The sequence below is a fragment of the Malaclemys terrapin genome, chromosome 4 (assembly GCF_027887155.1).
Source record: "Malaclemys terrapin pileata isolate rMalTer1 chromosome 4, rMalTer1.hap1, whole genome shotgun sequence".
Taxonomy (NCBI): domain Eukaryota; kingdom Metazoa; phylum Chordata; order Testudines; family Emydidae; genus Malaclemys; species Malaclemys terrapin.
Genome location: NC_071508.1, coordinates 22,862,249 through 22,887,943, shown reverse-complemented (window position 1 = coordinate 22,887,943; position 25,695 = coordinate 22,862,249). Strand labels below are relative to the sequence as shown.

Below are 25,695 nucleotides of genomic sequence, written 5' to 3'. Positions count from 1 at the left end.
AGGAGAATGAGAGACAGCGTCAGCATGACCTGGAACTGGCGAGATTGAAGGGCAGCGAACCCCCGGCTGCGGTGAGTGAGGGGGGACCCAGGACTGCACGGAGCTTTGATAAGTGCATCATGGCCCCATACAAGGAGGGGGAGGACATGGATGACTTCCTGGAGGCCTTTGAGACGGCCTGCGAGCTGCACCGGGTTGATCCCGCGGACAGACTCCGGGTCCTTACCCCCTTACTGGACCCCAAAGCCGTGGCATTGTACCGCCAACTGGGAGAGGCAGAGAAAGGGGACTACGAACTATTCAAAAGGGCCCTGCTACGTGAGTTTGGGCTGACTCCTGAGATGTACCGGGAAAGGTTCCGGAGTCAAGATAAAACCCCTGAGATCTCATATCTGCAACTAGCCGTCCGCATGGAAAGATACGCCAGCAAGTGGGCTGGTGGGGCCCAGACGAAGGAGGACCTGATTAAACTGCTGGTACTGGAGCAACTGTATGAGCGGTGCCCATCCGACCTGAGGCTGTGGTTGGTGGACAGAAAGCCAGAGAACCCGCGACACGCCGGGCAGCTGGCTGATGAGTTCGTAAAGAGCCGGTCAGGGGGTGGCAGGGAGGAGCCCCAAAGGAACAGGCCCGCCGCGATGCAGAGAGAGAGTCACCCTGGGACCTCCCAAAGGGGGAATATGGGGAATCCCCTCCCACGGGGAAGGCCCAGCATCAGGGACAACCGACCGGCTCGAGGGGACCCACGGGACCTGAGCTGCTATTACTGCGGCCGAAGAGGCCACGTTCGGGCCCAGTGCCCCAAGCTCAAGGACAGACTGAGCAGACCGAACCCGCACCGGGTTAACTTGGTAGAGGCCCAGACGGACGAGGGGCAGGCTTCCCACGCAAGAGGGGCTGGCAGCTTATCAACTGCTCAAGAGAGAGAAGGGCCCCCGGCCAGCTTCTCTAGGGGGCCAGATGCTCCGGATTCAAAGTTCTCCGTTTACAGGGTTGGCGCGGGGCTGTCCCTGCGGAGCGAGTGCCTTGTTCCCCTGGAGGTGGATGGGAAGAAAGTTTATGGATACTGGGACACGGGCGCAGAGGTGACACTGGCCCGGCCCGAGGTGGTGGCCCCAGATCGGGTGGTGCCCAACACCTTCCTGACCCTGACCGGGGTGGGCGGGACCCCATTCAAGGTTCCCGTAGCGAGGGTACACCTGAAATGGGGGGCCAAGGAGGGCCCCAAGGACGTGGGAGTGCACCACCGTTTGCCCACTGAGGTGTTGATGGGGGGGGACCTAGAGGACTGGCCAAGCAGCCCCCAGACCGCCTTAGTCGTGACCCGTAGCCAGAGCCGGCGAGGGGCACTACGCCCTGACCTTGGGAAGGATGTCCCACCGGAGGCACCGAACCCTTCCCGGGTGGGGAGGGAACACCCAAGGACAGGCCGCGGGGTGGCTGGGGCTTCCGACCCAGCCGACGAGAGGGAGCAGGTCCCCATCCCTTCCCCAGCCGCCGAGTTCCAGGCCGAGTTGCAGAAGGACCCCTCCCTGCGGAAGCTAAGGGGCCTGGCTGACCTCAGTGTGGTACAGACCATGAGGAGAGGATGCAAGGAGAGGTTCCTGTGGGAGAAGGGGTTCCTGTACCGAGAGTGGGCTCCCCCTGGGGAAGTGGAGTCGTGGGGGATCAGGAGGCAGCTGGTGGTTCCCCAGAAGTTTCGCCACAAGCTACTGTACCTGGCCCATGACATCCCTCTCGCAGGGCACCAGGGGATCCGGCGCACCAGGCAGAGGCTGCTACAGAACTTTTACTGGCCTGGGGTCTTCACCAACGTCCGGCAGTACTGCCGATCCTGTGATCCCTGCCAGAGGGTGGGGAAGGCCCGGGACAAGGGGAAGGCAGCATTGAGACCTTTGCCCATCATAGAGGAGCCTTTCCAGAAGGTGGCCATGGACATAGTGGGACCTCTCAGCAAGATGACCCGGTCTGGGAAGAAATACATCCTGGTGGTGGTAGATTTCGCCACCCGCTACCCCGAGGCAGTGCCCTTATCGTCCATTGAAGCAGACACTGTGGCGGATGCGCTGCTGACCATTTTCAGCCGAGTGGGGTTCCCCAAGGAAGTCTTGACGGACCAAGGGTCCAACTTCATGTCGGCCCTACTCCGGTGCTTGTGGGAGAGATGTGGGGTCCGGCACAACTGGGCCTCAGCATATCACCCCCAATCCAACGGGCTGGTGGAGAGGTTCAATGGGACGCTAAAAATGATGCTGAAAACATTTATGAATCAGCACCCGCAGGACTGGGACAAGTACTTACCTCACCTGCTGTTTGCGTACAGGGAGGTACCCCAGGAGTCTACCGGGTTTTCGCCTTTCGAGCTGCTATATGGAAGGCGGGTAAGGGGGCCCCTGGACCTGATGAGAGACGAATGGGAGGGGAAGGCCACTCCTGACGGAGAGTCGGTGGTGGAGTATGTCCTGACCTTCCGGGAACGACTTGCCGAGCTCATGGGCCTGGCCAGGGAGAATCTGGCCAGAGCCCAGAGGAAGCAGAAGGTCTGGTATGACCGCACAGCACGGGCCCGCGCCTTCGCCACTGGGGATCAGGTGATGGTCCTCATCCCCGTGAGGAAAAACAAACTCCAGGCCGCCTGGGAAGGGCCCTTCAAGGTTGTCAAGCAACTAAACGAGGTAAACTATGTGGTGGAGCTGTCGAACCGGGCACACCACCACCGGGTGTACCATGTGAATATGATGAAGCCATATTATGACAGGGGGAATATGGTGTTGGCCGTGTGTGGACAGTGGGAGGGGCAGGGAGATGACCCTTTAGTAGATCTATTCCCTGGGACAAGAGTTGGCTTCCCCCTGGAAGCAATTCCCCTCTCTGATCGGCTAACCCCTGCCCAGCGAGCTGAGATCGGAGGGGTGCTGCATCTGTACCAACAGCTGTTTTCCAACCAGCCTGGACGCACTAATCTGACTGTCCACCGGGTGCAGACAGGATCGCACCCGCCTATAAAATGCTCCCCCTTCCGAGCCACAGGGAAAACTGCTCAGGACCTGGAAAGAGAGGTCAATGACATGCTGGCTTTGGGGGTGATCCAGCCGTCTTCCAGCCCTTGGGCCTCGCTGGTGGTGCTGGTCCCCAAAAAGGACGGGTCGATCCAGTTCTGTGTGGACTATCGGAAGCTCAATGCCATCACTGTAGCCGATGCCTACCCCATGCCCAGGCCGGACGAGCTCCTAGACAAGCTGGGAGGTGCTCGGTACCTTACCACCATGGATCTTACAAAGGGCTATTGGCAAGTGCCGCTGGATGCAGATGCCAGGCTGAAATCGGCCTTTGTCACCCCTCTGGGGCTCTATGAGTTCCTGACCCTGCCCTTCGGCCTCAAGGGAGCGCCGGCCACCTTCCAGCGCCTGGTGGATCAGCTACTGAGGGGGATGGAGAGTTTTGCCGTGGCGTATATCGATGACATCTGTGTCTTTAGCCAGACCTGGGAGGACCACATATCCCAGGTTAGACAAGTGCTGGACCGACTCCAGAAGGCTGGGCTGACCGTAAAACCGGAGAAGTGCAAGGTGGGGATGGCTGAGGTATCCTACCTAGGCCACCGGGTGGGAAGCGGCTGCCTAAAGCCGGAACCAGCCAAAATGGAGGTGATCAGAGACTGGCCCGCTCCTCAAACCAAAAAGCAGGTCCAAGCCTTTATTGGGATGGCAGGGTACTATCGGAGGTTCGTGCCCCACTTTAGTGCCATAGCCGCCCCCATCACTGAGCTGTGCAAGAAGGGGAAGCCAGATAAAGTGGTCTGGACCGAGGAGTGCCAGGAGGCTCTCCGGGCGCTGAAGGAGGCTCTGGTCAGTGGCCCAGTTCTGGCAAACCCAGACTTTGACAAGCCCTTTATGGTGTTCACCGACGCCTCAGACACAGGACTGGGGGCGGTGTTAATGCAGGAGGATGAAAAGGGGGAGAGACACCCCATCGTGTACCTGAGCAAGAAGTTGCTACCCCGGGAGCAGAACTACGCGGCCATCGAGAAGGAATGCCTGGCCATGGTGTGGGCCCTCAAGAAACTAGAGCCATATCTCTTTGGGCGTCACTTCACCGTGCACACCGACCACTCTCCCCTGACCTGGCTGCACCAGATGAAAGGAGCCAACGCCAAGCTCCTGAGATGGAGCCTGCTCCTGCAGGATTATGACATGGACGTGGTCCATGTGAAGGGACGTGACAACCTGATAGCGGACGCATTGTCCCGGAGAGGGAGCCCTGAACTTCCCCAGGTCACTGGTCAGAGTGACCCCGCTCAGTTCAGTCTCGAAGGGGGGAGAGATGTGATGGAGCAGGGAGCAGGGCAGATTTGACCTGGGAATGTTGCAGGGGGGTTGCAGTGGGGATGTGGGACTTCCCTTGAAGGAAGCTACCTGAGCTGTAACCTGAGCCAGGAACGGGGGTGGGGAGAATTAACACCTTCTGCCCGGGAGACTGAACAAAGGAGAGGAGCAGCGGGAGGGGCTGGGAGTTTAGTTTCGGTTGGGGCTGGGTGGTGCAACGCAGGGAACCCCAAGCTGGGGTCTAAGCTCCCTGAACCTCCCAGAGGGACCTAATTGAGGGGGTCTGGTCGTACCTACACGCTCTGCTTGAGACTGTGTTCCTGTCCTTAAATAAACCTTCTGCTTTACTGGCTGGTTGAGAGTCGCAGTGAATCTCGGGAAGAGGGGTGCAGGGCCCTAACTCCCCCACAATCCGCAACAACGGGTCAGGGGTTCTGGGGGGGCTGTCAGGGGGCAGGGGTGTGGAGAGGGGTCGAGGCAGGCAGGGAGCAGAGGGGGTTGGATGGGTCGGGGTTCTGGGGGTCCTGTCAGGGGGCGGGGAGCAGTTGGATAGGGCATGGGAGTCCCAGGGGTCTGTCTGGGGGCAGGGGTGTGACTATGGGGTGGGGATGTGGATAACGGTCGGGGCAGTCAGGGGACAGCTAGGGTCCTATGGGGGCAGTTAGGGTGGGGGGTTCTCAGGAGGAGGCAGTCAGGGGACAAGGAGTGGGGGGGGTTGGGGGTACTGAGGGGAGTAGTCAGGGGGTGGGAAGTGGGTTGGAGTGGATGGGGGCAGGGCGGGTCTAGAGCGGGACTTACCCCCCCCTCCCGTGTCCTCTTTTTTGATTGTGGAAATGTGGTAACCCTAAGTTAGAGGTCTGTGCAGCCTGGCTTATTGGAACCATCCTGGGCTCCCAGTGTGGTGGCCAAGCCTGGATGTGTCGGTGAAGGTGTCAGAGAGCAGACAGAGAGAGGCACAGAAGAACAGGGGTCTCATCTTTCAACTCTGCAGCTTGGACACACCCTCGTGCCTGGGCTCCCAGCCTCTCCTGCCTGGGGTCCCCTGCACCTTGGTCTTGCCTAGTTCACACCCAGCTAGGGCACCCCGGCTCTCGTCCAGCTGGCACTCATTCCGCATGCTTAGCCACGTGCAGACCCTGGCACCTAGCTCTGGTACAACTGGCTCCTCGCACCCAGAGCCTGGGCATCCCTGGAACCCAGGTCATGGGGGCTGGGGTGGGAGGAGACTGGGGGGTCGGAGGGAGGTCTCGGCAGAGTGGGGGAGGTTCCATGGGGGGGATTCCACGGGGAGTACCTGGTTCTTGTCCAGCTCGCAGTTCTTGTATTCGCTCTCGCCCTGCTCCTGGAAGGTGACGAGGACAAAGCCGACGAAGAGGTTCATCATGAAGAAGGCGATGAGGATGATGTAGATGATGAAGAAGATGGCGATCTCCACCCGGTAGTTGTAGATGGGGCCCATGTCCTCGGTGTGGGTGTCAATGGCCTTGTACAGCAGCCTGGGGGGTAGCGAGTAGAGAGCATGCAGTTTACCAGGCTGCATGGGGGGGCGGCTCAGTCCAGCTGAGCTAAGGCAGAGAGGTCAGGACATCCCAGACAGCTGCTTCCCCTTTGAATGCACTGGCACCTCTGTGCCCCTGATCGGGGGCGGGGGGGTCTGACCCCTCTCCCCATCTTCGGGAGAAGTCCCCTCACATGGCATTCCCCAGCCAGGCAGCAGTGCCAGTGGGGTGCTGGGATCTCCCCCCGTGCAGCCTGACCCAGTGCCCGGCCCCCATGCTGCGTGCTCCCCTCGACGGACTCACTGGGGCCAGCCCTCGAAGGTGGAGACAGTGAAGAGCGGCATCATGGCTGAAGGACGTTGTCGAAGTGGAAGTCGTTGTGCACCCACTCGCGCGGGTACAGCTCTTGCTGCTTGGGGCCGCTGTCCATGTACAGAAGTTGCCTCTGGAATGGGAGGCAGCAGCGCATTTACAGACGAGGGGTGAGCGAGTGGGGGACTGGGCTCAGAAACTCTCCGGTCCCCTTGCCCATGACACACACGTGCCCGCCTGCTGAAGACTCCATGCTGCTCAGAGCACGTTACTGTCTCACCAAATCAACCTGGGGAACTCACAGCAGCAGGAAGCCAGAGGCCAGTGCTGGTCACGACAAGCACCATGGCCGAGTATGCGAGTTCTGACAATAACAGGAATCGGCAGTCATGCAATCAGGGCGTGCTGAGGAATGATCACATGTGGATGCCAGGGCTACAACCCGTCTACAACCTGCCCAGCAGCCTCACCAAGATCCACCCTTGGTGCCTCTCCCCAGAGTACCTGGGATCAGGTGGCAGCCTGGATCTACAGGCTGGAGCAGCTTGGCAAATCCCACCACATGCCTGGCAAATCCTGCCGTCTGGGATGAGCTCTGCCCTTCCACAGCCAGGGAGACTCATGCCCCAGGGGAGCCCCCTATACACCCAGACACGTACTTCACCCACTAGCGTGTCTGAAAGGGGACCTGCAAAGGTGACATAACACCTGGGGATATGGGCGGCACGTGACTCCTCCATTTGGGGAGGCTGCGTGTGCCCAGATTATGGCCCCGCCCCTGCTCCAGCTCCTGCCCCACTCATCCCCGCCTGCGCCTCTTCAGCCCCTCCCCTGGGGTTCCCCTGCCTGTCCGCCGGCTTCCGGCCGCTCACCCCTCGTGCATGCGTGTGTCTCTTCACCCCCTCCTGCAAGGCTCCCCTGCAAGCAGACTGGGGACAGGAAGAGGACGAGTGGGAGCGGGAACTCAAGTGGAGTGCGGGCAGGACCACAGCCAGGGTGCCCACCCTTTTGGCAGCGGTGCGCTCCAAAGGCGGCAGGCCGTCTGTTTGGGGAGGCTTAGCCCCCTCTGGCCTCTTATACCCACCACCCATGCCTGGGGGCTGCCATCTTCTGCTCCTGCTTTTGATGATGAGTGAAGAAGGCCTGAAAGAGCTTTCCCAGGTCGTTCCATAAAACACAAGACAGTCCCAGGCTTAGGGTTGCCAACTTTCTACTCACACAAAACTGAACAGCCCTGCCTGCCTCCCAGGCCCCGCTCCCTGCTCACTCCCTCTGTCACTCGCTCTCCCCACTCTCACTCACTCCCTCATTTCCACCAGGCTGGGGCAGGGGGTTGGGATGCGTGAGGGGGTCAGGGCTCCGGCTGGGGATGCAGGTTCTGGGGTGGGGCCAAAAATGAGGGGTTTGAGGTGTAGGAGGGGCTCCGGGCTGGGGGATGGAGACGAGGGGTACGAAGTATGGGAGGGGGTTCCGGGCTGAGGCAGGGGGCTGGGGGGTGGGAGGGGGTACGGGCTCTGGGCTGGGGGTGTGTGTTCTGGAGGGGGGCCAGAAATGAGGGGTTCAGAGTGCGCGAGGGGGCTCTGGGCTGGGGCAGGGGGTTTGGGGGTGGAGGTGCAGACTCTGGGGTGGGGCTGGGGATGAGGGGTTTGGGGTGCAGGAGGGTGCTCCGAGCCAAAAGCGTGAGGGGGAATAAGGGCTGGGGCAGGGGGTTGGGGCGTGGGAGGGGGTCAGGGGTGCAGGTTCTGGGCGGCGGTTACCTCAAGCAGCTCCCGGAAGCAGTGGCTTGTCCTTCCTCCGGCTCCTACGTGGAGGTGCGGCCAGGTGGCTCTGCGTGCTGCCCTGTCCGCAGGCACACACCCCCCGCAGCTCCCACTGGCTGTAGTTTCTGGCCAATGGGAGCTGCAGAGCTGGCACTTGGGGCGGGAACAGCGTACGGAGCCCCCTGGCTGCCCCTACACATAGGAGCCAAAGTGGGGACATGCTCCTGCTTCCAGCAGCCGCGGCTGACTTATCCCTGCTGTGCTGCTGACCGGACTTTTAATGGCCTGGTCAATGGTGCTGACCGGAGCCACCAGGGTCCCTTTTCGACCAGGTGTTCCGGTCAAAACCCGGACACCTGGCAACCCTGCTAGTGCCTTAACCATTGGCCTGGCCTTCCTCTGGCTTACGAGCCCAACTCCTCCTTGGTCCTGGCCATTCAACACTCCCCTCGGCTCCCTGCCCCCTAGAGCAAACTGCCCTGTGCTGCAGGCTTTGCTCTGCATAGAGACCCACGCCTGGGCTCCTCTGCTCAGCAGGGTCCCGGGAACAGGCTGTGAGCACAAGAGACAACAAACCAGGGCTGGTTCCTCGCCTTCCCCACCAGTCCCCCCTCAGGCAATGACACCCCCAGTCCCTGCGCTCTGGCTGCGAGGTACATGCAGTGATGACAGGGGGCTCCTACCTGCATTCCTCTTCTGTCATCTTGGCCGGATCCGTACAGCTCCTAAATTTCCCCTAGGTTTAAGCAGAGAGCAGAAGAATCAGGGATTGTACTGTGAACGGCAGGGAGCCTGACTGATAGACCTGGGGAGCAAGGACAAGGGCAGCTGCTGGCAACTGCAGTACATCCTGACATGACCCCACGGCTTGGCCCCGACCCAGGGAGCAGCGTCTCCACGGCCCATTCCAGCCTGAAAGGGGCTGGTTAGTGCCAGCCGTGAGCGTCTGGGCCCTACCCCAGCTGGGCCTTTCCTTAGAGGTGATTAGAGCCCAGCCAGATGTGCCAGCCCTCAACTCTCCCTGCGCAGTCAGCAGCACTGACAACCCCTAGGAGCCCTGCAAGGCCCGAAGGCCAGACCACTGCTGCAGCAACCCGTAGCACTTCTAGCCAAAGAGTCACGTCAACCTCATCCATTCGCACAACAGCGCAAGCGCAGACCGGCCTGCAGTGCCACGGGTGGTCAGGAGGAAACACCTGTGATCCTGCAACACGGTGGGGAGCTGGAGCGGGCGGGGGAAACCGAGTCACAGGTGGGGAAGGGACTGGCCCAAGGCTACCTGGCTGGTCAGCACCAAAGCTGGCAAGAGACCCCCAAATTGGCTGACTCCCACTGGGCCATGGGGCTGCCTTGCGTGGGCACAGATTATGCATACACTGCCCTGTTCTGCCTGCAGCGTGCTGGTACCCCCAAGGGGATGGCCGGGGATGGTCCTCGGCCTCCCTCTGAATTTCTGACATGGGAGAATCCCCTCTCTTAAAAGAAACGAAGAGGAGCCACTTCCTGGCGCTTCCCTGAGCTCAGCTCCACCCCAGCTCTCCCCAGGACAGGGTGGGTTGGGTGAGACCAGCACTGGGTTCTGGCCGGGAGGGGCTCTCACCTTGAAGAGCTGCACCCCGATGCAGGCCAACATGAACTGCAGCAGGGTGGTGACAATCACAATGTTGCCGATGGTCTTGATGGCCACGAACACGCACTGGACTACGTGCTAGAGAGAGAGAGAGGCCAATGCGGAGATGGGCCAGGCCTGCAGCACCACGACCTGCTGTGGGTATCGACCATGCCCCTGTGTAGGGGAAGGGGCCATCCCAGACACAGACGGGGGACACAGCACCACACCGGTGTGCAGGGGACACGGCCGTCCCAGACACGGATGGGGGACCCGGCACCACACTGGTGTGCAAGGGAAGCGGCTGTTCCAGATGCAGCCAGGGGACCTAATACAAAACCAATGGGTTACCTCCCAGCTGCCCACAGACACCTAACAAAACACCTGGGTAAGAGTGAAATCAGGTGGCCTGAGCCCTGGGACATGCAGTCCTGGGATCCTGCTCAGATGGCCCATGATCTGGCAGGTCCTGGCTTACTGTGACAGATCTGAGGGGGGCCGTGTCCACCCCCTTGGGGGGCCCTTGTTCCCGCCTTGCTCTCACCTTCAGCCCCTTCGCTCTGTTAATGGCCCGCAGCGGCCGCAGGACTCTCAGCACCCTCAGGATTTTCACCACGGAGATGGCGCTGGACCTGGGGAGGGCGGGGGGAGACGGGGTGACTCAGCCAGCTTGGGGTCTGGCCAGACAAATCAGCTCCTCACACGCCGTCAGGAGCCAAACCGGCCTGCAGCGATGCATCGGGGGAGAGCCAACACCTGTGCCCCTCCAACATGGGCAGGGGAGCTGTACCTGCCAGGGACAGGAGGGGGCAGACTGGGGGGACAGGCAGGCGAGGAGGGGGCATGCTGGAGGGGGCAGGCTGGGGGACATGCTTGGAGGGCAGACCGGGGGGTGCAGAGCAGCAGGGGCAGGAGGGGGCAGTCTGGGGCGAATGCTTGGGGGGCAGGCCGGGAAGTACAGAGCGGGAAGGGGCGTGCTGGGGGGGCCGGCTGGCGGTGTGCTGCAGGGGGCAGGCTGGGAGGTGCGGAGCGGGAAGGGGCGTGCTGGGAGGCAGGCTGGCGGTGTGCTGCAGGGGGCAGGCTGGGGGGTGCAGAGCGGGAGGGGGCGCGCTGGGGGGCAGGCTGGCGGTGTGCTGCAGGGGGCAGGCTGGGGGGTGCGGAGCGGGAGGGGGCGCGCTGGGAGGCAGGCTGGCGGTGTGCTGCAGGGGGCAGGCCGGGGGGTGCGGAGCGGGAGGGGGCGCGCTGGGGGGCAGGCTGGCGGTGTGCTGCAGGGGGCAGGCCGGGGGGTGCGGAGCGGGAGGGGGCGTGCTGGGGGGCAGGCTGGCGGTGTGCTGCAAGGGGCAGGCTGGGGGGTGCGGAGCGGGAGGGGGCGCGCTGGGAGGCAGGCTGGCGGTGTGCTGCAGGGGGCAGGCTGGGGGGTGCAGAGCAGGAGGGGGCGCGCTGGGAGGCAGGCTGGCGGTGTGCTGCAGGGGGCAGGCTGGGGGGTGCGGAGCGGGAGGGGGCGTGCTGGGGGGCAGGCTGGCGGTGTGCTGCAGGGGGCAGGCTGGGGGGTGCAGAGCGGGAGGGGGCGCGCTGGGAGGGCCTGCTGGTGGTGTGCTGCAGGGGGCAGGCTGGGGGGTGCAGAGCGGGAGGGGGCGTGCTGGGGGGCAGGCTGGCGGTGTGCTGCAGGGGGCAGGCTGGGGGGTGCGGAGCGACAGGGACAGGAGGGGGCAGTCTGGGGGGCATGCTTGGGGGGCAGGCTAGGGGGTGCAGAGCGGGAGGGGGCGCGCTGGGAGGGCCTGCTGGTGGTGTGCTGCAGGGGGCAGGCTGGGGGGTGCAGAGCGGGAGGGGGCGCGCTGGGGGGCAGGCTGGCAGTGTGCTGCAGGGACAGGCCGGGGGGTGCGGAGCGACAGGGACAGGAGGGGGCAGTCTGGGGGGCATGCTTGGGGGGCAGGCTGGGGGGTGCAGAGCGGGAGGGGGCGCGCTGGGAGGGCCTGCTGGTGGTGTGCTGCAGGGGGCAGGCTGGGGGGTGCAGAGCGGGAGGGGGCGTGCTGGGGGGCAGGCTGGCGGTGTGCTGCAGGGGGCAGGCCAGGGGGTGCGGAGCGGCAGGGCCAGAAGGACAGGCCGGGAGCATGCTCTGGCGGGGCCAGGCTGTCATGTGTTCTAGGAGGGGATTGCAATCCAGTTTGACAGAGCTCCCCAAGGGCAGCACTTCCAGGCGCTTCCCACCGTGGGGGAAGGGGCCGGCGGCTGCACAGTACATCAGTAGCAGAGTTGGGCCTAGCCCCCAGGATCGCTGACATCCCTATCCTGAGCCCTAGCCCCTAGGCCACATTCCCACCCACCATGAGGAACAGAACCCAGGAGTCCTGAAGGAACTTGGGGGAGGAGGAAGGCAATTCCAGATTGAAGTGAGTGCCTGCCCACAAAATCCTTGCGTATCCAATTCATGTCATAGCCTCTCCTCCCCATTCTCAGGGGTTGTTTATTTCCTTACTCCCAACAGTGTGGCTGGATGACTTTGTGGCACTGAATAGTGTATGAATGCTAATGCAAGGGGAATCAACCAACTCACATGCTTCTGGGCACAGGCTGATTGTCACAGGGATCAGGAGGGAATTACTCGCCACCCTCCATCTACAGCCCTGCATCTGCCCAGGTGCATCCCTACCATCTGCAGCATCAGTTACTGGTCATTGCTGGAGGTGAGATACTAGGCTAGACAGACCAATGGCCTAACCCATCCTACGTCTCTATTGCCAACGTAGATGACAGCACAGCAGATGGCCCTATCCCCTGCTGAACAGGCAGACCTGTTGCTACAACGGGTGCTTACTCAATTCCCATGGAGATGAGGGAGACAGCAACCACCAGCAGATCCAGGAGGTTGAAGTAGTTCCGGCAGAAGGACCCCTTGTGAAGGAATGCACCGTATGCGGTCATCTGAAGGGAAGCAGAGGGGAGTTAATGGGAACGGGGCAGATCACCTCTGATCCTCTCTCTTTTTAGTGACTGCTGCTCATGAAAGAAGCCAGATTGGAGCACTGGACACGTAAGTCCTCTCTAGAGCCACAGAATAGGCACAGTAAAGGAAGCTTATCATGTACCACTGAGCCAGCGAGCCTCAGCCCCACCCCACAGGAGTCTCTCCAGGGAGTTCATTCTCCACAGCCCATTCTTGGCCCAGCTGCCAATTGTGATGGTGCTTTTCTCACGCAGACACCTGTGGCCTAGGAACTGGGCTGACAGCCACTAAACAAATGCTTCCCTGGGCGCCCAACCGGCCACAGTAGAGCACGGCCCGCAGGGCCTTCTCTGACTGGTCCGTCTAGGGTGGGACTCAGGAGCAGAGCTGGTCAAAACTCAGCATTTCTGTTTCGGGGGAAATTTCGACACATCGTCATTTGGTTTTGGTCCTGATTGGAACAAAAAAAATATTTTCAAAATATCCCATGAAATGGAAGTTTTGAAAAATGTTGGTTCTGGAACACTTTGAAATTTTGTTTTATTTTATTTTATTTTATTTCTTTTTGTTTGTTTAATATTTTTATTTTTCTATTATTTAATGACATGTCTGTGGCATACACTACTACTACTGGTGTCGTAAAATGACAATCATTTAATGATTCTATTGATTTTATTTTAAATATTTAATAACGGGTGCTTCAGTCTAGCAGAGAAAGGCATAATATAGTCCCATGGCTGGAAGTTGAAACTAGACAAATTCAGACTGGAAAGAAGGTGTAAATTGTTTACAGTGAGGGTAATTAATCATAGGAGCAATTTACCCAGGGACGTGGTGGAGACTCCAGCACTGACAATTTTTAAATCAAGAGGGGATGTTTTTCTAAAGGCATTCTCTACGTTCTATGGTCTGTGTCACATAGTAGGTCAAACCAGGTGATCGTAATGGTGCCTTCTAGCCTTGGAATGGATTAATCTGTGCATTTTTAAAACAGTTAAGGGCAGTTGCTACTTAGCACTGATTGAAACATCTTCTCTTCTAGGTCAAAAGGTCTGCGGTTTGCGTTGTAACTCCAGTGTCAAACTATTTCATTACAACACAAACAGGAGACATTTTGATCTAAAAGAAAAGCGAAGCTGTTTCAATCCATGCTAAGTGGCAGCTGCCCTTAAAGAGTTTTAAAATAAACTATATTAAAATAATATTTCTGCTAGGGCTGTCAAGCGATTAAAAAATTAATATTGATTAATCTTGCTGTTAAACAATAATAGAATACCATTTCTTTAAATATTTTTGGATGTTTTCTACATTTTCAAATATATTGATTTCAATTACAACACAGAATACAAAGTGCACACTGCTCACTTTATATTTATTTTTTATTACAAATACTTGCACTGTAAAAAACAAATGAAATAGTATTTTTCAATTCACCCAATACAAGTACTGTAGTGCAATACTTGAACTTAAAAATGAAAGTTGAACTTAAAAATGTAGAATTATGTACAAAAAATAACTGCATTCAAAAATAAAACAATGTAAAACTTTAGAGCCTACAAGTCCACTCAGTCCTATTTCTTGTTCAGCCAATCACTCAGACAAACAAGTTTGTTTACATTTGCAGGAGCTAATGCTGCCCGCTTCTTATTTACAATATCACCTGAAAGTGAGAACAGGTGTTCTCATGGCACTGTTGTAGCCGGCATCACTAGTTATTTACATGCCAGATGCGCTAAAGATTCATATGTCCCTTCATGCTTCATCCACCATTCCAGAGGACATGCGTCCATGCTGATGACGGGTTCTGACTGATAACAATCCAAAGCAGAGCAGACCGACGCATGTTCATTTTCATAATCTGAGTCAGATGCCACTAGCAGAAGGTTGATTTTCTTTTTTGGTGGTTTGGGTTCTGTAGTTTTTGCATCAGAATATTGCACTTTTAAGATTTCCGAAAGCATATTCCACACCTTGTCCCTCTCAGATTTTGGAAGGCACTTCAGATTCTTAAACCTTGGGTTGAGTGCTGTAGCTATCTTTAGAAATCTCACATGGTACCTTCTTTGTGTTTTGTCAAATCTGCAGCAAAAGTGTTCTTAAAATGAACAACATGTGCTGGGTCATCATCTGAGACTGCTATAATATGATATATGGCAGAATGCGGGTAAAACAGAGCCAGAGACATACAGTTCTCCCCCAAGGAATTCAGTCACAAATTTTATTAATGCATTATTTTTTTAACAAGCGTCATCAGCAAGGAAGCCTGTCCTCTGGAACGGTGGCCGAAGCTTGAAGGGGCATACGAATATTTAGCATAGCTGGCATGTAAATACTTTGTAATGCCAGCTACAAAAGTGCCATGTGAACGCCGGTTCTCACTTTCTGGTGACATTGTAAGTAAGAAGCAGGCAGCAGTATCTCCCGTCAATGTAAACAAACTTTAGAGACTGGGAACGGTTGGGTCATTACACTAACTGAATTTTTTTTGCAAAAAGAAGAACAGGAGTACTTGTGGCACCTTAGAGACTAACAAATTTATTAGAGCATAAGCTTTCGTGGACTAAAGCCCACTTCTTCGGATGAAGTGGGCTGTAGTCCACGAAAGCTTATGCTCTAATAAATTTGTTAGTCTCTAAGGTGCCACAAGTACTCCTGTTCTTCTTTTTGCGGATACAGACTAACACGGCTGTTACTCTGAAACTTGAATTTTTTTTCCCCATGTTAAGTTCTCCTCACACCTTCTATGGGTCATCTCGATTATCACTTCAAAGGGGTTTTTTCTTCTGCTGCTGATAGCTAGGGTGACCAGATCACCCAAGTCAAATATCAGGACGCGGGGGGTAGGGGGGGAGGGTGACGCGGGGGTAGGGGGGTAGTGGGGGGGCGTGGCAAAAAAAAAAAAAAACCACCCTTCCTCCACAAGCGCTGGAGGGAGGCCCGGGAGACTCAGAGGAAGCGCGGGGCCGGGGTGAGTAAGAGTCCAGCCTGGCCCCGAGCAGGCAGGACTCAGTTGGGTGGTAGGGAGAGGAGGGGGGCGGCCCGCGGGGCCAGGCGCTGGCTGTTCTTCCCCCCGGGCAGCAGGACTCGGGAGCAGCCGGTGCTGCAGCTCCCACTGCCGCGGGGGGAGGAAGCGGCCGATGGCCAAGCTCGGCGGCTGCGGCTCTGGCGCCCGGGCCCGAACCCCCCGAGGCGCGGCCTGCTGCGGGGACCCAGCAGCGCCCACGCTGCGCCCAGCCCCTGGCCAGTCGCATCTGGGCTGCTGCCCAGCTGGTGCTATCCCGTGGCGGCCCCGGAGTGGGGGCAGCAGGCCCCAGCCCCCCCCCGTCCCGCTCGGGTCCCGCAGGGGAACGAACGGGGCTGGGCTGCCGATACCTCCGCCCCGGGGCCGCCGCAGGATTGCATCACCTGGGCAGCAGCCCAGACGCGACTGGCCAGGGGCTGGGCGCAGCGTGCGCGCTGCTGGGTCCCCGCAGCAGGCCCGGGCCTGGGGAGTTCGCGGGCGCCAGAGCCGCAGCCGCCGAGCGCCATGGCCGCTTCCTCCCCCCGCGGCAGTGGGAGCTGCAGCAGCGGCTGCTCCCGAGTCCCGCTGCCCGGGGGGGAGAACAGCCTCCTCTCCCTACCACCCAACTACGTCCTGCCTGCTCGGGGCCAGGCCGGACTCTTACTCACCCCGGCCCCGCGCTTCCTCTGAGTCTCCCGGGCCTCTCTCCAGCGCTTGCGGAGGGAGGAGGAATGGTGAGCCTGGGGAAGAGGCGGGGATTCGGGGAGGGAGCCAATTGGGGGAGGAGGGGGTGGAGTCGGGGCGGGGGGGGTGCGAGCACTTCCGGGCTCCAGGCTCCGGCACATTTCCTTGTTTGTCCAGTGTCCCGACCGACGTGCGGTCGGGACGCGGGACAAACAAGGAAATATCGGGACAGTCCCGATAAAATCGGGACATCTGGTCACCCTACTGATCGCTCATCTCAATCGATTGGCCTCTTACAGTTGGTATGCGTTCTTCCACCTTTTCATGTTCTCTGTATGTATAAATATCTTCTGTCTGTGTGTTCCATTCTATGCATCCGAAGAAGCTTATGCTGAAATAAATTTGTTAGTCTCTAAGGTGCCACAAGTACTCCTGTTCTTTTTGCAGATACAGACTAACACGGCTGCTACTTTGAAACCTTTTTTGTCTGAGTGATTGGCTGAACAAGAAGTAGGATTGAGTGGACTTGTAGGCTCTAAAGCAGGGGTTCTCAAACTGGGGTTTGGGACCTCTCAGGGGGTGACAAGGTTATTACATGGGGGGTTGAAAGCTGTCAACCTCTCCCAAACCCCGCTTTGCCTCCAGCATTTAGAATGGTGTTAAATATATAAAAAAGTGTTCTTAATTTATAATGGGGGTCGCACTCAGGAGCTTCCTATGCGAAAGGGGTCACCAGTAAAAAAGGTTTGAGAGCCACTGCTCTAAAGCAAGGGTGGCCAACCTGAGCCTGAGAAGGAGCCAGAATTTACCAATGTACATTGCCAAAGAGCCACAGTAATATGTCAGCAGCCCCCCATCAGCTCCCCGCCATCCCCTGCCCACCAGCAGCCCCACCGATCAGCACCTCCCCCTCCCTCCCCGCACCTCCCAATCAGCTGTTTTGTGGTGTGCAGGAGGCTCTGGGGTGGGGGAGGAATGAGGACACGGCAGGCTCAGAGAAGGAGTGGAGTGGGGGCAGGGCCTGTGGCAGAGCCAGGGGTTGAGCAGTGAGCACATCCCCCCCGGCACATTGGAAAGTTGGCGCCTGTAGCTCCAGCCCCAGAGTCGGTGCCTATACAAGGAGCCGCATGTTAACTTCTGAAGAGCTGCATGTGGCTCCGGAGCCACAGGCTGGCCACCCCTGCTCTAAAGTTTTGCATTGTTTTGTTTTTGAATGCAATTATGGAACCAAAAAAATCTACATTTGTAAGTTGCATTTTCACAATAAAGAGATTGCACTCCAGTACTTGTATGAGGTGAACTGAAAAATACTATTTCTTTTATTTATCATTTTTACAGTGCAAATATCTGTAATCAAAAATAATATAAAGTGAGCACTGTACACTTTGTATTCTGTGTTGTCATTGAAATCAATATATTTGAAAATGTAGAAAAACATCCACAGATATTTAACAAATTTCAAGTGGCATTCTATCGATTAACAGTGCGATTAAAACTGCGACTAATCGTGATTTTTTATTTAATCGCATGAGTTAACTGCGATTAATTGACAGCCCTAATTTCTATTATATAATGACATGTCACAGTAATAGGGCATATTATGGGTGTACATTAATGGCAGTTGGTAGTTCGTATTGATGGAAACCTAGTGCAGTGTTACTCCTGCCATGGTATGAAATAATGTAAACATGAAAAAAGAAAGGACATCAAATTCTAAACAACATTTTGAACATTTCCAAACGTGTTTTTTTTTTTGGCAGGAATTTTTGTCAGAATCAACACAATTTCATGACAAATTTCAGTTTTGGAGAAACTAACGAAAAACGTTTGAGGCAAATGTTCTGACTCGCTGTACGGAGGAGGCCGCCCTAGTGGTGACAGTAAGTGGCACAGGCTGGCCAGCGAACCCCCAGTGCTGTCTGTGTGCAGCAGCAGCCTCAATCAAAGATTCCCCATTCACTGCAGCCACTGCTGACGCCTGCCTCTGCTCTGCCCCGATCAGCGGCTCCCCTCACCGTTGGCATCACCCCATTATGCACTGGCTCCAGAAAGATGGGGTGTGACTCACCTTCAGGACTATTTCAACTGTGAACACGGAGGTGAAGCCGATGTCAAAATATCCCAGAACCTGAAGATAAAAATCAGGGAGAGGTTTTGGTAACTCGGGAGACCAGATGTTATTTGAACGGCCTACAACCAGGAGCTTTGGCAGACAGACGGCACACTGCCCCGCTGAATGGAAACTGCACACCTGGTGCTAATAATAAATACCACAATAATACATACATGCTTTGCACTGTGACTGCTTCTTTCGCGCCAGCATCTTTACGACACTAATGAATTAAGCCTCCCAGTCCCCACAGCAGTCAGAAAAGGATTATCCTTAGCAGAGCACAGCAGTCCAAGGGTTAGAGCCCAGGAGCCAGGATTCCTAGCTACTGTTCCCATCTTTGGGAGGGGAGAGTGTTCATAGAATCATAGAAGATTAGGGTTGGAAGGGACCTCAGGAGGTCATCAAATCCAACCCCCTGCTCAGAGCAGGAACAACCCCAACTAAATCATCCCAGACAGGGCTTTGTCAAGACGGAACTTAAAAACCACTAAGAATGGAGATTCCACCACCTCCCTAGGTAACCCATTCCAGTGCTTCACCACCCTCCTAGTGAAATCGTTTTTCCTAATATCCAACCTAGACCTCCCTCACTGCAACTTGAGACCATTACTCCTTGTTCTGTCATCTGCCATCACTGAGAACAGCCGAGCTTCATCCTCTTTGGAACCCCTGTTTAGGTAGTTGAAGGCTGCTATCAAATCCCCTCTCACTCTTTTCTTCTGCAGACTAAATAATCCCAGTTCCCTCAGCCTCTCCTTGTAAGTCATGTGCCCCAACCCCCTGATCATTTTCATTGCCCTCCGCTGGACTCTCTCCAATTTGTCCACATCCCTTTTGTAGTGGGAGGCCCAAAACTGGACACAGTACTCCAGATGTGGCCTCACCAGTCAGTGTTCTAGTGGTTAATGCTGGCGATTTAGGGTCAGGACTCCTGGGTTCAATTCCTGGTTCTGGGAAACGACCATGGCCTAAGGTGTCAGGATCCCTGGGTTCTTTTCCCAGCTCTGTAAGCATCTAGCTGGGTGACCTTGGGCAAGTAATTTCCCCTCTCTGGGCCTCAGTTTCCCTGTGTGTAAAACGAGGTTAGTGACAGTGCTTTGGGGTCCTCAGATGAAAGGCTCTGTACATTCACAGTATTACAATCCAAGACAATTTAAAGGTGGGGAATCTGAGGCACAGAGTGATGTTAACAACAAGGAGTCTGGTGGCACCTTAAAGACTAACAGATTTATTTGGGCATCAGCTTTCGTGAGTTAAAACCTCACTTCTTCGGATGCACCAGACTCCTTGTTGTTTTTGTAGATACAGACTAACACGGCTACCCCCTGATACTTGACAGAGTGATGTTAAGTGACTTGCCAGTGATCACACAGGCAGTTAGTGGCAGTGCTAGGGGCAGAAGCCAGGAGTCCTGATTCCAGTTTTTTAGAGCAGTCCCATTTTACCTCAGCTGTGTGCCCCACGCTGCTGAGCTTTCCACGGAAACCTAAGCCAGCAGTCCAGTGATTGAGGGGCCCACCAATGGCTCAGGCCCCTGCAATGGCAGGGATTTGTTTTATTGAGACATACCCAGCGGGTCCTTGCAAGTGATCTGTGCCCCAGAGGAAGGCAAAACCAGCCAGCCCCAAGATGCCAGCTGGTGTGACCTGGGGGGAAACTCCTTCCTGACCCCAAATATGGTGATCGGTTGGACCCTGAGCACGTGAGCAAGAACCAGCCAGCCGAGCGCCTGACAGCACAAATGCTTGGTGCCACCTCTGCACCCTGCCCAATGGCCCACCTCCAGCCGTGGAGTTCTGATGAATAACTCCATCCACACTTGTGGGGTCTCCGAGTGCTTCACAGAGCAATGGACTTCTCTGTGGGAATCTCTACCGCTCCCTGCACCACAGGGGCCGAGCAGATCCCAGTGGGGAACGAATGTAACCTCACAGGGCAGCTTTATTATCCCTCTGCTACAGACTGGGATGGTGAGGCACAGAGAGGAAGTGACTTGCCCAGGGCCACAAAGTAAAGTTAGTGCCAGCCAGGAATGAGAACCCAGAATCCCCTGCTGCAGCTCTGGAACAGGTTTTCCTTCCCGAGCCAGGAAACGAACCAAGGACTCCTGATTCCTCATCCCCTGCACTAAACTCTCCTTGGGCACAAGGCGATAGCCTGGCAAGCAGCTCCCCTGAAGCTGCACATTTCTGGTGGCTCAAACTGCTTTCCCTAACAGCCCATCCTGGGAACCTTGTTCCTGAAGGACACAGGCCGGATGGGATCCTCGGCCGCCAGGGAGACGCTGCTGAGCAGGATGAAGAGCAGGATGAAGTTGGTGAACCAGGTGGCGTTGACGATTCGGTGGCACAGCACTCGGATCCCGGGGAAGGGAGAGAGGGGAGGCAGGCAGTCAAAGCATTGTCAGCTCCAAGGGGCTGAGTGACAGCCCAGGTTAGAGCTTGGGGAGTGGTGCAGCTGGGGAGATCCCTGCGTGAGTCTCGGGGGTGGCACCCCTCATTCTGTGTGCCCGGCATGCTTCGACCCTGGGACAGCGTGTGGGCCCAGCTGGCTCCAGAGGCTGTAACAGCCCATTACAGTTAAAGGTGTTACTTTGTAGCTCAGTTGGGAGGTTCCAGGTTCTATTCTCGCTGATCACTGCTGGGTTTCTGACAGATGGGAGGAGAAGCAGCACCTACTTGTTGGTTGGGCTGAAGATAGGGTTACCATATCTAATAAATAAAAAAAGAGGACCCTCCACGGGCCCTGATCCCGCCCATTTCCCACCCCTAGCCCCACCCAACTCCGCCCCTTCCCCGCCCTAACTCCGCCCCCTCCTCCCTCCCACTCCCAGCCATGGGGAAAGGGCTGCCCCAGCGCTACCAGCTTCAGGGTTTGCCGGGCAGCCCCCAGACCCTGCACCCCTGGCCGGCGCTTCCCCAGCACAGCTGGAGCCCGGGAGGGGAAGCGCCCAGCCGGGGGCGCAGGGTCTGGAGGCTGCCCGGCAAACCGTGAAGCCTGTAGCGCTCGGGCTTTGGGCAGCCCCTATGCCTCCGGACCCTGCGCCCCCAGCCGGGCACTTCCCCTCCCGGGCTCCAGGGGCGCAGGGTCCGGAGGCACGGGGGCTGCCCGAAGCCGGTAGCGCTCGGGCAGCCCGGCTCTTAAACAGAGCAAAACAAAAACAAAAAAAAACCCTTACACCCCCTCACTGCACAGCCCCCCGCCTACTACACCCCATCTCACTGCACAGCCCCTCTCACCTGCTACACTCCCTCACTGCACAGCCCCCTCTGCCACTGCACAGCATCTCCTGCCTGCTACATCCCCTCACTGCACAGCCCCCCTCTGCCCACTGCACAGCTCCTCCCACCTGCTACACCGCAGCTCACGGCAGATCCCACCACCTACTGCACCCCTCACTGCACAGCCCCCTGCCCGTTACACCCCATCTCACTGCACAGCCCCTCCCGCCTGCTACACCCCCTCACTGCACAGCCCCTCCCGCCTGCTACACCCCATCTCACTGCACAGCCCCCTCTACCGTTCCGCAGCCCCCTTGTCTGCTACACCCCATCTCACTGCACAGCCCCCCTCTGCCCACTGCACACCCCATCCCGCTGAATTGCCCCTTGCCACTGCACACCCCACCCCTGCACAGCGGATCTCCCAGCTATTGGCTAGGCAGCAGCAGCAGATTCCTGGGTGGAGCTTTTGTCTGCACATCATTCCCGGGAACCCCGACCCCTCCCTTCCCCCCTTCTCTGTCCCCCCCCAGCACTCTGCTTGCCTCACCTCCCCCCTCTGCCCTTCCACCCCTCCCTTCATTCGCTCCCTTTCTCTCCCCTTCCTTGTCCCCGCTCCCCTCCCCGCCAGCCCCTAGCACTGTCTGGGTCTCACCAGCCTGTGCTGGGCGTGGGAGCTGGCTGAGGGCTTTCATCCTCCCAGGAAATTGAGCTGCTGGCAGAGCAGCAAAGCAACCAGCTTTTCTCTCTCCCAGCTGCCAACATGTCTCTGCAGGGTTAGCCCTAACGGGAGCTGTGCCGCGGGGGAGCCGGGCACCCTGCCGCGCTGCTGGGGAGAACTTGGCTCCTCAGGCCTCAGCCCGTCCTCTGGATGCCCCTCTGCTGGTCTAGGCCCTTCAGCAGCAGAACGCCACAGGAGGAGGTGCAGAGAAAGAGCCAGGTGATGGAGGAGCTGAGTGAGGAAGAGAATTGTTAGGCGCTAACTACACTGTGTAGGCTTGGCCGAAGGGCTGGGGGGAGGATGGCGACAAGCGGGTGACTGGCCCGGAGCAGAGGGCGGATGGAGGGCAGCCTGAGGGGAGAGCCAGGAGGCCTGGGGTGGAGCTCAGGAGAGGCGAACGGCTGCTGAATTCCAGGGCAGTTGCTGAATCTGGAATGTAGGGGAGCCCCAGCGGCGGGTACATTGAGTCATGGAGGCTGGGGCCAGCCCACAGGGCCCACTGGGGTGGGCTAGGAACAAGGTTGGACAGTAGGGCATGGGCAGGGCCAGCCCTATCCCAGCCTGCTGAGGGATGGGGCCCAGCTCGGCAGCCTGTTGTCTACAGCACTCGGCCTTCCTGCCTGCTGCCCTGGCTCAGCATCACAGGGCAGGGCTGGAGCCTTGGACTGGGCAGGGAGCTGAATCTCACAGGTGGCCTCCCAGCGCCGGCCTGGGCGGTGCTGTGACGTTGTGCAGTCTGTATGGTTTTATAAACATTGAATAAGTGAATATAATGTAACTTAGATATGCTTCGTGCAAAAGGTCTCTTGTAAGGTATCATTACAAAGCTTATTGTCTACCGAGTGTGATCATCCGATTTGTATAAATGTACCACTCTTGTATCTGAAACTAGAAATATGAAATATAGCTCTGAGGGCCTATTGTAATTATGCAAAGTGTGGACCATTAATGGTGATTTGGCATCTTGATGACTCCCATTAACTAGAAGAACAGGAGTACTTGTGGCACCTTAGAGACTAACAAATTTATTAGAGCATAAGCTTTCGTGGACTACCGCCCACTTCTTTGGTATGTATCCGAAGAAGTGGGCTGTAGTCCACGAAAGCTTATGCTCTAATAAATTTGTTAGTCTCTAAGGTGCCACAAGTACTCCTGTTCTTTTTGTGGATACAGACTAACACGGCTGCTACTCTGAAACCTCCCATTAACTAGGACCATTGTCTGCAAATGGCTGTGTTTTACCTGTAAGTCTTCCTTTATACCTGTGTACTGGCAAGTGGGTAATGAAGTCTTGCAGTGACATGTGATCATGTCCCTTGAACTGGAATCCATCTTTAACCTGGTGTCTTTCCCTTGAGAAGGAGGGGGTGGGAACTCAGAGAGGGACAAAAGGATTCCCGCCTTATGCAAAAGTTGTATAAGGGGGTGGAAGAGAGGAGACAGCCATCATGAAGAATCCCCTAGCTATCACCTGAGCTGCAACAAGAGCTGTACCAGGGGAAAGAATTGTGCCCAGGCCTGGAAGGTGTCCAGTCTGAGGAAAAAACTTACTGAAGCATCTCTGAGGGTGAGATTATCTGTATTTAGTTTGATTAGACATAGATTTGTGCATTTTATGTTATTTTGCTTGGTGACTTACTTTGTTCTATCTGTTTCTACTTGGAACCACTTAAATCCTACTTTCTGTATTTAATAAAATCACTTTTTACTTATTAATTTACTCAGAGTATGTATTAATACCTGGGGGAGCAAACAACTGTGCATATCTCTCTATCAGTGTTATAGAGGGTGAACAATGTATAAGTTTACCCTGCATTCGCTTTATACAGGGTAAAACGGATTTATTTGGGTTTAGACCCCATGGGGGTTGGGCATCTGAGTGCTAAAGACCAGCACACTTCTGTGAGCTGTTTTCAGGTAAACCTGCAGCATTGGGGCAAGTAATTCAGACCCTGGGTCTGTGTTGGAGCAGACGGGAGTGTCTGGCTCAGCAAGACAGGGTGCTGGGGCCCCAAGCTGGCAGGGAAAACAGGAGCAGAGGTAGCCTTGGCACATCAGGTGGCAGCTCCCGGGGGGTTTCTGTGATCCAACCCATCACAGGTCCCTCCCATGACCCCGGTGGGGAAGGACAGGCTCTAAAGCCCTGGCCAGGCCAAAACTAATCTGGGCTGGGGCATCCCATGGCTGGGCAGTCACACATTGGCTGGCTTGTGACTCGCCTGCCCATTGTGACACGCCCCCTGCTGGCTGCCAAAGCCTCATCCCCTCACTGCCAGGCTTGGCTCTGGCAGAGCGAGAGCTGGCACGTGCCGCTGGGAAAGCTGATCCAGCCGTTTCAGCTCCGCCACCGGCAGCAGAAAGTGGGTGGCCCATATACACGCCAGCTTCTGTCCACTCCTGACTCCAGGTAGGAGAATCTTCTATTGCCCGCCTCTGCTTTTCCATTGCATCGCCAGCCACACCGAGCCTTCCCCGAGCTCCTGGCTGGGCGGTGCACGTCTACCAAGTGCCCCGGTGCCGGCTGTCTAGCCTGGTGCCAGTGAGGAAGTGGGCAGCGGCATGCGCACAGGAGGGAGTCTGTGATGGCCAGACAGACGGGGTCACACCAGTCCAGCCCGGAGGGGACGGAGACTAGGGTGACCAGATGACAGAAGTGAAAAATCAGGACGCGGGGGGGGGGGGGGGGGGGGGGGGCAAAAAACAAGCCCCTCCCCTGTGCGCGCCTGAAACCCCCCTCCCCCCCAGCACCAGAGGGTGCGCTCAGGCCACGTCCCCCAGCCCCCTCCCTCCACCCGCTCTCGGCCAACTGCCTCCCCTCCCGCTCCGCTTGGAACGTACCAACGCTGCAGATGGGGCTGGGACCAAACACACGCCTCCCCTCACACCCCGCACTGGGGCTGGACCGGGACATGTGGGAGAACCCGCCCGACAGGACGCTGGGCTACTGGCCCTTTAAAGGGACGGAAAAACGTCCGGTTCATGGCCGGATCGCGGTGCCCACAAGTGCGGCCCCATGGCCCTGCCCGAGGGCCGGCCCCGAGAGCACTGCCTCCACCCCGGCCTCCCCATGGGTCTCCCGTCCCTGCAGCATCATCACCCCATCCCGCACGGGCTACCCAGAGCAGCATCGGACCCCCCCGTCCTCCCTCCCAGAGCCTGCCTGGCACAGCCCCGCCCCCGCAGTGCTAGCCTCAGGATCCAGCAGGCAGGTCCTGTCCGGGGACCCCAGCACCCCGCACCCACTTACTGCTGCACTCTGGGTCGGTGCAGCGCTTGCACTCGGCGAAGCACCGGTCCGGATGCTTGGCGGCCAAGCAGAGGGGCCACTGTGCGGGCAGGAGCAGGGCAACTAGGGCGAGGAGCAGGAGGGAGAAGCGGGGCCGTGCTGCAGCCATGTTCACAGGGCTGGCAGCAGGGGGAGGAGGGAGCGTCCCTCTGGCTCCTGTCTGCGTAGTTCCGGCACAGGTCAGGTTGAGGGGCGGGGGGGCTCGCTTGCTTGTGCCTAC

At 57.4% G+C, this 25,695-nt stretch overlaps 2 protein-coding genes across 2 annotated transcripts in view; both read right to left on the bottom strand.

Moving 5' to 3' along the window:
* LOC128837121 (kinesin-like protein KIF21B) overlaps positions 1 to 6,309 on the bottom strand; it is a 40,245-nt gene extending 33,936 nt beyond the window's left edge. Inside the window, 3 exon segments of the mRNA XM_054028011.1 lie at positions 5,620 to 5,821; positions 6,128 to 6,179; positions 6,182 to 6,309. Of these exon segments, the coding sequence (XP_053883986.1) occupies positions 5,620 to 5,821; positions 6,128 to 6,179; positions 6,182 to 6,293 (366 nt within the window). The 5' untranslated portion in view covers positions 6,294 to 6,309.
* A 2,266-nt stretch (positions 6,310 to 8,575) lies between these two features.
* LOC128835712 (voltage-dependent L-type calcium channel subunit alpha-1D-like) lies at positions 8,576 to 25,481 on the bottom strand. Its single transcript, XM_054025301.1, has 6 exons — positions 25,437 to 25,481; positions 18,203 to 18,262; positions 12,321 to 12,427; positions 10,050 to 10,137; positions 9,497 to 9,604; positions 8,576 to 8,632 (listed from the first exon to the last, which is right to left on the bottom strand). The coding sequence occupies exons 3-6, from the start codon at positions 12,425 to 12,427 to the stop codon at positions 8,576 to 8,578; spliced, it is 360 nt and encodes a 119-aa protein (XP_053881276.1). The 5' UTR covers positions 18,203 to 18,262; positions 25,437 to 25,481.
* Between the last annotated feature and the right edge of the window lie 214 nt (positions 25,482 to 25,695).